Genomic DNA, 16,759 nt, shown 5'->3' on the forward strand with positions numbered 1-16,759 from the left:
TTAATATACATTTTGTACGTGCATTATACTTGCATGACTTGATTCTTTAAACATATTTCTGTTTGAAAACCTTTATTTTATATGTATATGACTATGAAACTCTCTTCAGGAAAGACTATCGTACTGTATCCTTTATGTGAAAGAGCTGTTCAGTTTGATGCACAGACCGCAAAGTTAATCTCAAGATAGCAAAGATGTATAACTTCATTTTACATTCCTCTTGTTATTGTTTTGATTATGGCTCACATTCTATACCTTTCATTTTTATGTGAATATTAAATTTGACAGTTTCATATGTGTAAAAACTGTGAAATTCATCGCTTAAAAATATTTTTTTGACAGTGAGTACTAAATAAAGATATCCTGAAGATTTTGTTCTATTCTTTTGTTATAACAATTTCCCTTTTAAGAAGTAACAGCTATTCACGGCAGTTTAGTTTTGCACTGTTTCAATTTTTCTTTGAATTTATTTGCTTGCACTTTCATTCTGATCTAGTCTTCTTTGCAAAAAAGAAGGGTTATTTTCTATAGTTGTAGCACACATTCTTAGAAGTCAGTATATTTTGATTTGGTAACAAGGAAATGCGTGAGAGAGGAAGTACCTGTACTGAAGAGTGATAGTGCCCTCAAAACTTAGTGCAACTGTTTTAGCTGTTAGTTGTGTTTATGCTCTACCTGTCAAACTTATGTCCGTGTTTATGCTCTACCTGTCAAACTTATGTAGGTGAGTAGTTACCTTTCTTCATTTTTGTTTATTTTTCCCCATTGTGGATTTGCCATTATTACCACTCTTTCATGTTTTTGTATTTTTTTTCTTCTAGTCTGGTTTAATAATTGTTTCTTATTGGTCATAATAATTTGATTTTTTAAAGGGGTTTTATTAGCGAACTCAGTAGTGTGGAACAAGATGAAGCAGAAATTTTAGGAAAATTAAATTCAGCAAAAGAAACTGAGAAAGCACAAAATCAGTCTGCATCCCAAATATATAAGCTGTATAAACAAAAGGAAAGTCTTAAAAAACGGCTTGAAGTAGACATCAAAACATTGCAACAAGAAATTATGAAGATAACAAATATGTAAGTATGAAAAAGATGTTAAAATATAAGAAGTTGCGCTCGTCAAATTAACAGCCATGGCACAATTAAGATGAGAAACTGTAAAAACAAGTAATGAAACTGTAGCTTGTTTATTCAGAGATGACTTGCTCAAAAGGCAGTAAATAATAAAAGTACTGGTACATAAAGTAGGTAAAGGGATGAAGTTATGATCCATCTCTGCCATAATCTTGACTTTTGTAGTTGGATGAACAAATATTAAGAAGCAGTAGATTTTATTTTGACTAATCATTTGGGAAAGCTGACGCACACACACACACACACACACACACACACACACACACACACAGACACTGCATGTACCTGAATACATCAATTACAACAATATGCACAGACACTACATAATATTAGCTCTTTAGTCATCCACACCCAGATTAACACTTAATGATACTTAGAGGTGTCATTTTTCTGCTCTTCAGCAGATTATTTACTGTGATACACATTTGTAACAAATTAAAGAAGTGTACTAGAGTGGGACTCAAACCTGGATCCCTGTATTTCATGGGCAGTGTGGTACAAATCACACTATCTGTGTGTGTGTGTGTGTGTGTGTGTGTGTGTGTGTGTGTGTGTGTGTGTGTCATGGACTAATTTATTTCCCATCTTGCCTTCATAGTTCTGTAACAGGGTCTATTCTTAATGTAGCATACCATGTACAAAGCAAAAAAAGTAAGTATATGTGATTATATGAAAAATATCTCAGCGTAAATACTAGTACTCCAACTTGTGATCTATGCAGAGAAGTTCATGTAAAAACGATCTACAGGTTCTCTGTAACAATATGTAAATGCTGTACCTTTGATGGGAAGTTTGCTTTCTTAACAGGTGTCATAGTCTGCCTCAGTATAAGGACTTAGTGCTGCATAACATACTTTAAAGAATATTAAACAAGAGTTACGTTAATATTATTAGGTGAGCTACTTGAGCGACAGTGTCTAATTGCAACTGGTTTGCTCAGTGGCTGACAAGAGAAGAAATGCAGGGCAACAATCAAAAAACTGAAGTTCACCATAAACATTCACTGCATGAAATTCGATTATTGTGTCTCTCTTTAAGCATTTACTGTCTCTGCTAATAACTAGAGTGCTCAGTGTAAATATTAGCTGTATTTAATCACAACAGTACATAACCCTTAAGGACTACATTACTTTAGCCATTTAGGGAGTTCATCAAAATAAACATCACATCTGATACACAGTTCATCAAATGTCAGAGATTCCTACTTTCTTAGTTAAGGACACTCAAGACCGGTCCAAATTTGCCTTAAATTGATGGATATGTTTACATCCATATGATCTACAGACAAATCTGCATTATTGTACATCATAGTCAGTACTGTCACATATGGTCCTCCTAACAAATCTGGGTCATTTTTAGTCTGATTAATCAGTTCTTGGCACACTTCAAGTCGATATTGTCTCTGGTTTTTGTGGACACTTGATGCATGTTCAGATCTCCAGTTAAAATTGACCGAAGTGCACAGAAACTTAATCAGCCATCTCCCTAATTGTAAGTCTACAATCGAACTTTCACAACATTTTCATTTGTTTTTGCAATGGAAGCACAGCCAGACCATGGTTCATCTTCAAATGATTCACGTACCTTTTTAAATCTGTTGAACCAGACAAAAACATTTGACTGGCTCATACAAATATCTCCAAAAGCTGTTTTTAATAGTTTGTAAGTCTCAGAAACTGATTTCCCAGTTTTACAACAAAATTTCAAACAAACTCGTTGCTCCGTTTTTACTTCCATTTTCACGCAGATAGAATCCGGCAACAAGCCCTAACAGTCCTACACTCAACCAGCTGCCACAACGAACTGCATAAAGGAAACACATTTTCTTGTTAGAGGGCATTCAAGGACAAGGCAGTGACTCACTCCCCACCCTCCGTGCACCTGCCCCCCAAACCAGTAAGCAGTATCGGATCCAGTCTTAAAACTTTCCAATCACACCTCACATAAAAATGACTCTGTTGACTATATGTTTTCTGTAAGGAAGAATTGCAGGAAATGAAGCCTGAGTTAACAGTTGTGGGAAACTGCATTTCATGTGAGTAAAAGACCAAGATTATATAAAAAATCAGATTCTTTTCACAAATCTCATCTTCATCATCTCCCTCTTCCCTTTACTTAATATTGCCTTCAAATAGCTTTTGTTTGTGTAGACCTTCTGTCTGTTGCTTCCACCTTTTGGCCTTCCCTTCTTTGCTTAGTACAGGATTCTCATCCGGGTCCTTATAATTCACAAAAGTGCTTGTCTTTTCTCCTAAGGTTTCTTTCATTTTCCCGTATGCAGCATCTACCTTTCCTAAAGTCGTGCATGCTTCTACAGCTTTGTATTTCTACTGCAGCCATTCCTGGTTTTACACTTTTCTGTTATTCTCAATTTTTAGAAGTCTATACTATATTTTGCCTCCTTCATTTGCTGCATTTTTATATCATGTTGTATTATGAATAAAATTTAAAATCGCAAATGTTATCCGAGGATTCCTTCTTTCTTCCTTGTTGTTCCTCTGCTGCCTTCATTGATTCAGTCTAGCAGTGTTAAAAATGATTGGGAATGACAGAAGAGAAGGATGAAAGTTCTCAGTATCTGTTATGCAGTCGCGTACGTGACAGGTACTGCAAATTTGCTGTGAAATGATATTACAGTAACATGCAGAAAGAATTCAAAGATATTGTTAACAATGAAATAATTAAAAAAAAACAGTGATCAACAGACAAGATTCATTGTTCTGCACATCAAGAAGTACTTTGTGCTAAATTTGCAAGTGTGGAGCATATGAAGAAGTTGATAGCATGAATAGTAAAATTTCTGAGGTTGCACATATTATTTCACTATCAGTTGCAATAGTTTTCAGTGGAAATGAAAGAAGAGTATGGAGACTTTATATATTACTGCAAACTGCGTTGGTTAAGTCAAAGGGCATGTCTGAAAGTATTTTTTGAATTAAAACTCATTATTGTGGAATTTATGAAAGAAAAAGGAGTGCAAGAACAAAAATTAGAATGTCCGGAAAGGATTGCAGACATTGTATTTTAAGTGGACTTTACTGCACACTGCCCATGAACATTGTAATGTGAGAAGCAACTTCTTTCTAATCTGATGGGGGTGCATTTAAGAAGAAAATCTTGTTGTAAATATATTCCAGTTCCCTAAACTCACTGACATTAAAGAAAATGCGAGATTCGAAGAATTCATTGTGGCTTTGAAATAATCACAAGGATAGTTTCCTAAATATTTGAAAGACATTGCCAGTATTATGCCTGTTTTCGAGACAGTTTGCCATTTCAGTTGAAAGCACCCCTGTTCACGTGCAGATGTAACTGATGGATCTGCAAGGTAATTCCTATTTTAAAAGCAAATCCCTTTAACATTAAAAATGTCCAGAATGTCTACATTGCTTTTTTTTTCAGATACTACACTGCTTTTCTCAGACAGAGTTTTCACGTCTCAATAATGAAGTTGCAAAACAGCTACAATACTTCGATCAACATATGTGTGTAAAAGACCTCCTTTCTGTTGTGAAACTAAATACATCACTAATACATGATAACCTGAGTGCAGAAATAAATGAAACTGTCTGTCTGCGGACAGTTTGTACCAGATAAAAATTACGTTTTCAGCTTGCCAAAAATAATTAAATAATACTGAAAATTTGTTTTGGTTTTTATCCATATAAATGTGAAATATAAAACTAAATTGTTTGTAATACAAGTGCATTGCCATTTCAATGTGGTACATTCGCAGTTTCCCCTTCTTCCCCTCAGACAATGTGATGTGACGCTGGGGTTTACGTTGCAGTCAGACTCAGTGCTATGGCTTTCATGCCAGGGTATGGCTTGAAGTGTTGTTACGGTTGGTTTAGGGTTTTATGTAGCTGCTGGCTCACTCCTTGTACTTGACGATGAGTCATAACATTTTGTGAGATCTATCGCCTGACATATTTATCTTTCTTTCTTTTTTTAAATCTGGTTGCCGTAGTTGATTCTCTCTCTGTTAATCAGTGCATCTGAAATCCACATTCTGCAGCTGTTAATGGAGCAAAAGAAGACAACTTTTGCTCATATCACAAAAAAGCACATCCACTATTTTCCTTTTACAAACATATAGTTCCTTGAATGGGTGTACAGATCTTTAGAGTGACTTGTGAATTGGAGTAGTAAATAACTTTTCATATGACATATGCCTCGAAGACTCAGCATCAACTTTTCACATGACATACACCTCAAAGGCTCAGCATGACATCCAAAATTACAATATATTTTATTTGGCACAAAACCATGTAGTCTTTTGTTTTCATCCTTGAAGAGTGTGGTTGCTCCTTTGACAGTCAAGCCACTTGTAAATCCGTGATGCCAAAACGTAAAAGACCTTGCTCACAGCAGGTGAAGCTGTTTACTTGTCGTCACACTTTGCCGTTTTCTCATATTCCACACCTCCCATTTAACATCTGCACATATGAAAACAAACACCCTTGCACAGTATATGTTCTGCAACTTACTCCCCATTAATATTATTCTGTCATGATCATCTTTTCTTCTATTACACAAGAAATGTGAAATGTCATTTGCTTAGGGAAACAGCATTCAATGCTTCAGTTTGTAAGCTAAATTCTTTGTCACCCCCGGCTTTTAATATCTAAAATTCTTCTTTCAATGAGCCTGTCTGTTGTTCAATATGTCCTCTATGTGCTGAGCAACAATCTATCCTATTACATACTCTTGTTATTCCATCCCAGATTTTTCTGTTGTTTAATATGAGTTTTTGTAAGGTAAAGGCTTAAACTGTTGTCTGTGGACCAATTGTACATGTGTTCTGTTATTCTCCTTGCTGTGTCTGCTATGGATCTATTTGGATGCTTTATCAGTATGCTTTACTTATGTTGTCTGCAAACTCTACAGTTTTTGAAGAGTCTTCCATTGTTGCAGACAAATCATTTATGTAGACCAAGAACAGGAAGAAGCCAAGCATCAAACCTTGCGGCACATCATATTTAATAATTCTCCACTCAGAATTTCATCTTATTCCTGGTGTATCATTTACTTATGTGAACCTCTGCTTTCTGTTTTTAAGACATGGCTCCATCCGTGCAAGGTAAAGATCCTCGATGGCACATCATTGTAGTTTTGCTAGCAGAATTTTATGATTTACACAATCAAAGGCCTTGACAAGTTTACAGAAAGTGCCAATGGGATAATTTTTATAGTTTAATTCTGCAGCTCATTGCAGAGTCTGTGGAGGTAACACTGAAGAAGTTAATGTGTTAAACATCTGCAGAATTAGCTGTACTACACTTGCCAACAATGCAGGAGCACCTGAAACAAGATTTAGAGCTGCACCCATTTTGATCTAGACTCATCCAAGAGCTGTCAAATGCTGACATAGATCAGAGAATGGAGAAGTGCAGCACACCTTCAGATGTTTGACACAGTACCAAAACAAGGCAAAGTGATTTTTTTCGAAGAGTGTACAATTTACTGGAGTTCTTAGGCACAAAATGTGGTCTTTTGGTTCAAGGAAAACCACACTTTCATGAAGAGTAGGAAAGTACCCCTATACATGTGACGATAAGGGCAGCCTTGGACAGCAGATGCTTTATTGGGCTGTTCTTTTTTTTTATATTGTTCTGAATCAGCATTGGTACCTGAACGTTTTGCAGAACTGGTTTGTTTCTCTTTTGGAGCAGCATGGAATTTAAGACATTTTGATTTCAGCATTGTTTCATCAAAGTATGTGAATATCTTAATGAAACTTCCTGGCAGATTAAAACTGTGTGCCGGACCAAGAATCGAACTTGGGTCCTTTGCCTTTTGCGGGCAGGTGCTCTCACTGCAACTACTAGAGCACTTGCCTGCGAAAGGCAAAGGTCCGGAGTTCGAGTCTCGGTTAGGCAAACAGCTTTAATCTGCCAGGAAGTTTCATATTAGCGCACATTCCACTGCACAATGAAAATCTCATTTTATCTTTATGAAGCCTTTCCCGCACATTGGATCGTTTGTTATCCCCCTTGGGGTGGTGGCACCACATGCCTGGCCACCACGAAGCCCAGACCTTACCACAGTTGATGATTCACTATGAGGATTCATGTAAGATATCATTCCACAAAACTGTTAAGATACCACAGGTGACTTGAAAGGTGCTATTGGACAAGCTGTCACTCAAATTACTCCAGCAGTGGTCCAAAAAATGTCATACAGAGCCTGGTCGCATATTATCCTACATTGTACATTGTATTTCAGATAGGACGGCTTCTACTGCTGCCCACACCTTCTATCATCATATTGTTGTGTCTTAATATACCTTTAGTATTTAATTTATTGTCTATATTTTTAGGAATGGAGTAGATTATGCTGCTGAGAAAAAGAAACAAGCAGAAAAAATTATTAGATTGGAAAACGAAGGTGAACAGATAGATGCCAGGATTAAAACTGCAAACTTTGACTACGACCAGTTGAGATCAGCAATCTCTTGTTATGTGTCTGATCAGCAATCCCTCAAAGCAGAAGAGAGAGAAATTTTACAGCAGATAGGTAAGAGTTGTGCAAATATGCCTTTATTACGTGCCCTGTATTTTGTGCTGATTTATTTTGCCTTCTGGTACAGAAGTATTTGTGATAATTCAGTTGAATGAGCCTCTCATTTCATTCATCCATTCACATATTATAAAAAACCTACTCACCAAGTGACAACAGAAGATACACATAAAAGATTTTTGTGATTGGTTGGCTTTCCTGCTCATCCTGTACGGCAAGTCTGCGCTGACCCACAGTTCTGGGTGACTTTCCCAAAATCTACCCCTTTTTCTAGACCTCTCCAGTCCTTTTCCTCCACCCTTCTTCCTTTCCTTCCCCTTCAACCCTTGTGCCTGAAGAAGGAACCACTGGCTCCAAAAGCTTGCCAATCACAACAGTTTTTTATGTGTGTGTTCTGCCCCCGCTTGGTGAGTAGATTTTTTATCTACTCAATTAAATAATTTTATCAATAATTGATTGTTTTGTTGTTACATTCACATATTATGTACTTTAAATGCCATCACAAAAGGGAGTCTTCACGGATGTGAATGAGCTGACTACTTCTGTAAAGCACACTGATAGCAAATTAAGAGTATCACTGTTGTACTCCAACTGGTAATTATAGTAATTATTTCCAGATTACTTTATATAAGTATGTATGCATGTAGAAAAAAAGCTGCTCTGAAATAAACCACTGCTCCTCCGCCTCCTCCTCCTCCTCCTCCTCCTCCTATACTACTCAAATGCAGAATAGAAAATATAAGCTGCTTATCCAGTGATAGTGTTGTATTGCAAATACCAACTAAACCAAGTGAACTGTTTGTGTATGTATGGATGGATGTGTGTGTGTGTGTGTGTGTGTGTGTGTGTGTGTGTGTGTGTGTGTGTGTGTGTGTGAAGTGAACTGTTTGTGTCTGTGTATGTATGGATGGATGGATGTGTGTGTGTGTGTGTGTGTGTGTGTGTGTGTGTGTGTGTGTGTGTGTGTGCGTGTGTGTGTGTGCGCGCGCGCGCGCGCGCGCGCGCGCGCGCGCGAGTATATACCTATCCTTTTTTCCCCCTAAGGTAAGTCTTTCCGCTCCTGGGATTGGAATGACTCCTTACCCTCTCCCTTAAAACCCACATCCTTTCATCTTTCCTTTTCCTTCCATCTTTCCTGATGAAGCAGCCGCCGGTTGCGAAAGCTCAAATTCTGTGTGTGTGTTTAAATTCTGTGTGTGTGTTTTATTCATTGTGCCTATCTACCGGCACTTTCTCGCTTGGTAAGTCTTGGAATCTTTGTTTTTAATACATTTTTCCCATGTGGAAGTTTCTTTCTATTTTATTTACATCATAGTTATTTATTTTAATATGTTTGTTCTGAAGCATAGCTGTAAACTGTATAGAAATCTTTCAAACAATGGAAAATCCAGGATGCAATATAATAATCTGACTCCAGCTGCCAGAGCCTGTGTGTAAGTTGCACACGTGTGTGTGTGTGTGTGGGGGGGGGGGGGGGGGGGGTGGTCTATTTTTGACAATGACCTTGTTGGCCGAAAGCTAACTTTCCAAGAGTATTTTTGTTGTACCCTTCTGCAACTCACCATCTCCGCTATATGGTGAGTAGCAACTTTCATTAAACTGGTATAGGAATCTTTGGAACTTTTCACATTACCCCCATTCCTCATTTATTAGTAGCTCCAGTATTATTTCTTTCCTCCATCGTTACTTGAATTTTGCTTTTATCCTCTGCAGTCCACCGCTCTACCAACTGAGCTACCAGAGGAATTCCCGGCAGGGGACTGGGTGTTGTGTGTCCTTCATCATCATTTTTATCATCATTGACATGCAAGTCGCTGAAGTGTCATCAACTAAAAAGACTTGCAAAATGGCGGCCGGACCCTGAAGGGGTTATCCCAGCCAATAAATGCCATACGAACATTTCATTTCACTTGAATTTTAATTACTAATCAAATTGTTGAGAATTGTTCATTACAATGTTTCCTATGACTAGAGTGTGACAATGTTTGACTCTTTCCAGTTTGTAGCGTTACTAACCTGTGATGACAGCAGTTTCTCAGTAGTGTTGTAATCTTGGCATCTTTCTCTTCCAGAAACTGGTTGGTTTTGCAACTTGAATGCCAGTTGATTGATACAAAACCACCTGGATAAACTTGGAATCTTTTTACATTTGTTATTTCCAAAACATTTTATGATGATTAGCTGCTCATATTGAATTTATACTTAGTACGCACAACACAGGTAGTAGGTGCACCCAACAAATTTCTGGAGTGGCAACATACTTAGTGAACTGTTCTATAACAAACTCAGCACCTATGTGTCAACACATGTTAGATCTTCAGGAATCACAGTTTAGAAGAAGACTTATTTGAAAACCTGATGATGGAGGTTTAACCTTTGAAACATGTTGTGAAAATAAGCAAACAATGACTGGTAACAGTAGACATGTTGTTACATTCAACAGAAGAAGATTGTCAATTATTTCCTGTTCTTAGAGTGATGACAAAAAAATTTAACACGCAAATGTTGACAACATGCACACTCAACACAGACTGGTTAACATAGTTCATATAAGTACATAACTTTACAAGATGAACCAAAAACTGGTTACTAAATACATTTTGACTTGTAGTGGCAATAGGATATTAAACCTGTTGGTAGCTAGACAAGGATTGTTCAAAGAGTTGACTGACACATACATATTAACACTTTAGCTATTAGGCACCAACTGCCTTAAGCTTCCTCAAGCACATGAATACTTGTTGAGTTTGGCTGTTATTTTTTAACCGATAATGAGAGTAAGGTCTAAATTAATTATATGAAATAATAGTAACAATTGTTCAAAAATTAATTACATGTTAGATAACTGGAAAATTGATAAAGTTAGACAGACTGTATTATTAATATCTTGTTTATTCTCATACTTACATAATTTCCTGTGTTGAATAATTAGTAAACATGTTTTCTGAAAGTGAGTGGACATTTTTTTATCACCTAATCTAGAGCTACAAACTTAAATGACAGAATCATGGAAATAACCACTGGTTAAAAACAGATGTCAAAATTAATTATGAATAACTTTTGAAATACTTGGTTTTCGATGAAGATAAAACACTAACTGGAAACAGGAACCAAACTCCTTTAAAATGAGGTGTGTCTGTACATTCAAAGTTACTTATTAGCTCATAATATTTTCCATCTCCTCATGGTTTCTGCGAGTCTTAAAATCCTGAACACGTACTCATACTAATTATCTCTAAGTGAGATTACGATATTATTGTCAGTAATTGAGAAATTACATTGTGAATAATCAAACTTGTTTAAATTCATCTTAAATAAGTAAGTGTTTCATGTAAATATTGTGTATGTATCATACAGAAAATGAGAGAAAATTTGAAAAAAAATTATCTTATTACTTATTTGTTTATTTATCTGAGTCCAAAGGGCACTAAATTACAATGTAATATAAATCACAGAGTATTTCACACTTTATGATCCCTGTGCTCAGCAACCAGACTGGCTCTGTTGTTCAATGCAAACACGTCTTTGATATCACAGGTTTCGCTCGGGTTACTGCAGACTACCAAAGTTCAAAGTCCTGCCTTGCTCCCCATACACAACATTCATCACTGATACCCATTTCTTCAAATTAATCTTGCACCTTGTCATCCCTGTTCTCAGCAAGCTGAGGTTTTCCCAGATCTTGTATTGGATATGGCAGTATGATGTAGCTTCTTCTTCTTTTTTTGTCGTCAATAATCCTACAGGAGACTATGTTCTCCACAGCTCAGTTCGGTGGGCTTTTGCTGGACTTGGAATTGGTGAAGTTGTAAGTAGGAAGCTGCTTCTGGATTTCACTCATGATGGATAGGTGTGACGTCTGAACAATGGATGCTGTGGATCTGTTTTGTGTTTTTCTTTTCATCCTCTGCTGCTACCTGTCTTCTTACATCTGGAGGTGGTATTCCCATATCTGGAGGTGGTACTCCCATGAGTGGAAATATCTTGCTGACTGGAGTTGGTCTTAGGCACCCTTCGCAGCAGAGAAACACAGAGCAAGTGTGGATGTGCAGAGTATGCTGGGTTGCGCTCCCCATGTGGTGTTTGTCAGGATAAGGTTGTTTCTAACGCATACCTTTTTTGTTTATTTATTTATTTAAATGTCAAGTTCCGTAGGACCAAATTGAGGAGCAAATCTCCAAGGTCATGGAACGTGTCGGTATATGAACTTACATCATAAAAAGTAATAACAGATAAAAATAAATGTTCATGAACCTGAAAGAAAATCAGTCCATAAGTTTAAGCAAACGATATCAGCAATACAATGAGAATCATCTTAATTTTTCAAGGAACTCCTCGACAGAATAGAAGGAGTGACCCATGAGGAAACTCTTCAGTTTCAATTTGAAAGCGCGTAGATTACTGCTAAGATTTTTGAATTCGAGTGGCAGCTTATTGCACAAGCATTAAGGAAGTCCGATCCAAATGGAGGTTTGATTTCTGCCGAGTATTAACCGAGTGAAAGCTACTTATTGTTGGAAATAAACATATTGAGAGGCCAATGTCAAAATACCCAGACTCGTGAAAAGAGGTCAACAAGAGGTTTGTGAACTCACACCACTTATTGCCCGAACCACCCGTTTCTGAGCCAAAAATATCCTTCTAGAATGGGAAGAGTTACCCCAAAACATAACACCATGCGACATAAGTGAATGAAAATAAGCAAAGTAGACTAATTTACGTTTCTAAATATCACTCACTTTCGATACCATTCGAATAGTGAAAATGGCATTATTAAGTCTTTGAACAAGATCCTGAACGTGGGCTTTCCACGACAGCTTACTATCTATCTGAACACCTAGGAATTTGAACTGTTCAGTTTCACTAATCATATGCCCGTTCTGTGAGATTAAAACGACAGGTTTTCTTGAATTGTGTGTTAGGAACTGTAAAAACTGAGTCTTACTGTGATTTAATGTTAGTTTATTTTCTACAAGCCATGAACTGAGGTCATGTACTGCTCTACTTGAAACCGAGTCTGTGTTGCACACAACATCCTTTACTACCAAGCTAGTGTCATCAGCAAACAGAAATATTTTAGAGTTACCCATAATACTAGAGGGCATATCATTTATATAAATAAGGAACAGGAGCGGCCCCAACACTGATCCCTGGGGCACCCCCCCCCCTTCCCCCTCACTTGACAGTACCCCACTCAGATCCCACATCACAGCCGTTATCAACATTGTGAATAATGACCTTTTGCTGCCTGTTGCTAAAGTAAGAGGTGAACCAATTGTGAGCTACTCCCCTTATTCCGTAATGGTCCAACTTCTGGAGCAATATTGTGTGATCAACACAGTCAAATGCCTTTGTTAAATCAAAGAATACGCCTGTTTGAAACTTTTTGTTTAGCCCATCCAGTACCTCACAGAGAAAAGAGAATATAGCCTTTTCAGTTATCAAACGACTTCTAAAGCCGAACTGCACATTTGATAGCAAATCGTGTGATATAAAATGATCAATTAACCTTACATACACAGCCTTTTCGATAACTTTTGCAAACACTGATGGCATAGAAATAGGTCTAAAATTATCTACATTATCCCTTTCTCCCTTTTTATAAAGTGGCTTTACTACTGAGTAATTTAATCGCTCAGGAAACTGACCATTCCTAAAGGAACATTTACAAATATGGCTAAATACAGGGCTAACATGTGCAGCACAGTACTTTAATATTCTACTAGACACTCCATCATAACCATGAGAGTCCTTGGTCTTCAGTGATTTGATTATTGTCTCAATCTTCCTCTTGTCTGTATCACAGAGGAGTATTTCAGACGTCAATCTCGGAAACGCATTTGCTAAGAAATTTATATGATTTCCTGTAGATACTAAATTTTTATTTAATTCACCAGCAATGCTCGGAAAATGGTTGTTAAATACTGTACATATATATGATTTATCAGTAACAGAAATATTATTACTACAACCTTGTGTTGCTGACCAGACACTTCCTTCACAACTGACCATATGGCTTTAATTTTATCCTGTGAATTAGCTATTCTATTTGCATACCACATACTTTTTGCCTTGCTAATAACATTTTTAAGCACCTTACAATACTGTTTGTAATGGGCTACTGTAGCTTGATTGTGACTACTTCTAACATTTTGATATAATTCCCACCTTGTTCTACATGATATCCTTATTCCACTAGTCAGCCACCGGGCTGCCTATTACCACTAGTACCACATTCAGAATGTTCTAATGGAAAGCAACTCTCAAAGAGCATGAGAAATGTGTTATGGAAAGCATTGTATTTATCATCTATATTATCGGCACTACGGCACTATAAACATCTTGCCACTCTTGTTGCTCGACAAGTTTTGAAAAACTCTCTATTGCTGTTGGATTAACTTTCCTACATAGTTTGTAATTAAATATGACATTGGTAAGAGTACAAAAACCTTTTAGTGTTAAAATTTGTGCATCATGGTCTGAAAGGCCATTCACCCTTTTACTAACAGAATGCCCATCTAGTAATGAAGAATGAATAAAAATATTGTCTATGACTGTGCTACTGTTCCCCTGCACCCGAGTTGGAAAAAACACAGTTTGGATCAGATCATATGAATTTAGGAGATTTACCAACATCCTTTTTCTTGCACAATCATGTACATAATTAATATTGAAGTCACCACATAGTACTACTTACTGGTACTTCCTACAAAGTGAATCAAGAACCCTCTCTAACTTAAGCAAAAATGCTCTGAAGTCAGAGTTAGGGGACCTATAAACAACAGCAATTAGAAGTTCAATTTCACTAAATTGAACTAATGCTGCACAACTTTCAAATATCTGTTCAGTGCAGTGTCGTGATATGTCTATGGACTCAAATGAAATACTGTTTTTTACATACAGAGCCACTCCCCCACCCCGCAAGGAACTCCTTGAGAAACAGCCAGCTAATCTGTAGCCTGGTAAAGGAAGCCTCTGAATTATCAAATTATTTAAGTGGTTCTCTGATATACCAATAATTTCAGAGTTAACATCTCTTAGCAGTTCACTAACTTTATCTCTAATACCTCTTATATTTTGATGAAATATGCTACTTCCTTTTCTACTTGGAAACATTACATCCTCTGGAGGTGAGCCCTTAGTTAGAGGCACTTCCTTTAAGCAGATATACCTATCAGTTGACTTCAGTCTAAAAAGGTGCAGCTCTAACACCAACTACTATAGGAATGTTTCCATGAGTGATACCACTACCACCACCGCCCACTATACTGTCACCTATAAGCTTAGCCAGCCTCCCCTTCCCATAGATATTGAGGTGCAGGCCATACCCAGTGAAACCCCATCTACTGATAGACCCAACTGGCACCACTGAGATGTGATCCATGCCCTTCGCCATCAGTGCCCTCCCCAGCCCCACATTAACGCGCGTGGTGAACAGCCGCATTAAGGTGAGGCTGATCATGACACTGAAACAGTTGCACATTAGTACCACCAGTTTGAGTAGCTATCTTAACCAAGTCACCACTGACATCATATTCCCCGCCCCTATCGAAACTGTTCCCTGCTCCACCCACTATCACTACCTGATCCTCTTTCGTAAAATTCTTACATAAGTCCCCTATGCTTTCAATCACCTGAGCCAACCCTGCACTAGGCTTCACAATGCTGGTGACCTGGTACTCACTCCCCAACACTTCCTGTAACTGCTGGCCCACACCTCTCTACCGTGGGAACTATCTAGCAGCAGAACCTTCTTTCTGCTAGACTTTGCAACTAACCTAGGCCTCCTAATTGCTGAGGACTGTTGCAAGTTACCTACATCTACGGCTACACGAGGCTCCTCTCTCCACTCAAATCTGACAGTTGGTCGTACCTATTGCATGTATGCGAAGTAAAACTGTCTGAGTACCTCCTCTTCCTAGCTACCTTCTTGCCAACTGCCAGTTCCCATTCCCCTCCACCCTTCACCCTCCTCACCCTATCTAGTTCCTCCTTTGCGCATTGTAACTGCATCTGAAGGGCACAGATCTTACGCTCCTGCTCCTGTATTAACTTGTTTCTACTGCAGATTCTACATTCCCAGGAGAGCATCTCCCTAAAATGACCACTGGCTTCCCCACTGTGTTCCCCCCAATTAAAATACTTTGAACAAATCCCATACCGTAATCCATTACTCACAAGCCTACGACAGAGCACACACTTTTCACTCATGGTAAATGTTACAGTTACTGAAAAAAAACTATATGTCTATGTTATCAAAGTTCAGTTACACCAGTAGAACTATTTAAGAACCAACAATAATGATCTCAAAATTATCTGCCTACTAAGAAAGCAGCTACTTGTATTAATACTACTACAACACAGCCGATACCAATACCAGCAAAACTTCACAAAATTATTAGCTACAACCAAAAAATTAAAACTACCACTGTAACACTAAGCGAAGTTAAAACACTATATGAAAATTTTACTGAAATATTTCACTAGAAAGAATAATAAACGTCAGTTGAAAACTAAAGCACGAAAAATACTAACGACTTCAACACACTGAAAACTCTCTAAAACACAGCGAGCAAACGATTATAAAAGTTTATTAAGTCGTTATTTCGCCACAAACGGCATGCGACACCACTGAAAACTATTAAATTTAATAACTGTATTACAGAGCACAAATAAGCTTGTCAGTACTTAGCTAATAACCGCTATAGCTGCAGTGCACGCCGCAAAATGTAAACACACTACTGAGGCGCGAGGCTTAGACGAACGACGAAAGCAGACTCACAAATAACAGACCACTCAAGTCAATAACACAGGAAGAAAGACTGAGATTAATGAAAATCCACTAATAAGTTACTTTAACGGCAAATCTTAAAACAAATAAACTTTAAAATAAGTAAATGAAGTCTAAAATTTATAAAATATTAACGAGCTATTTCAACAGCAGTGCAGCCCACGTGACGTCACACCAAAGACTCATGTATGAGTATATTCATGTATTAGCACCCTCTGTTTGGTGTCTATACATTGTTTTTTTGTAGGTTAAGACACAATTCAACTTTAACCCTAGGTATTGTAGTGGGCACAATGATTTAAACTGTCTCCTT

General features: G+C 37.5%; 1 protein-coding gene across 7 annotated transcripts in view; it reads left to right on the forward strand.

Moving 5' to 3' along the window:
- Positions 1 to 16,759, forward strand: part of LOC126273101 (structural maintenance of chromosomes protein 6) — a 262,264-nt gene that overhangs the window by 127,074 nt on the left and 118,431 nt on the right. For all 7 annotated transcript variants that reach the window (XM_049976533.1, XM_049976532.1, XM_049976526.1 and 4 more), the window contains 2 exons: positions 873 to 1,076; positions 7,456 to 7,652. In XM_049976533.1, the coding sequence (XP_049832490.1) occupies positions 873 to 1,076; positions 7,456 to 7,652 (401 nt within the window). The remainder of the gene's footprint in view (positions 1 to 872; positions 1,077 to 7,455; positions 7,653 to 16,759) is intronic.

The sequence above is a fragment of the Schistocerca gregaria genome, chromosome 5, assembly GCF_023897955.1.
Source record: "Schistocerca gregaria isolate iqSchGreg1 chromosome 5, iqSchGreg1.2, whole genome shotgun sequence".
Taxonomy (NCBI): Eukaryota; Metazoa; Arthropoda; class Insecta; order Orthoptera; family Acrididae; genus Schistocerca; species Schistocerca gregaria.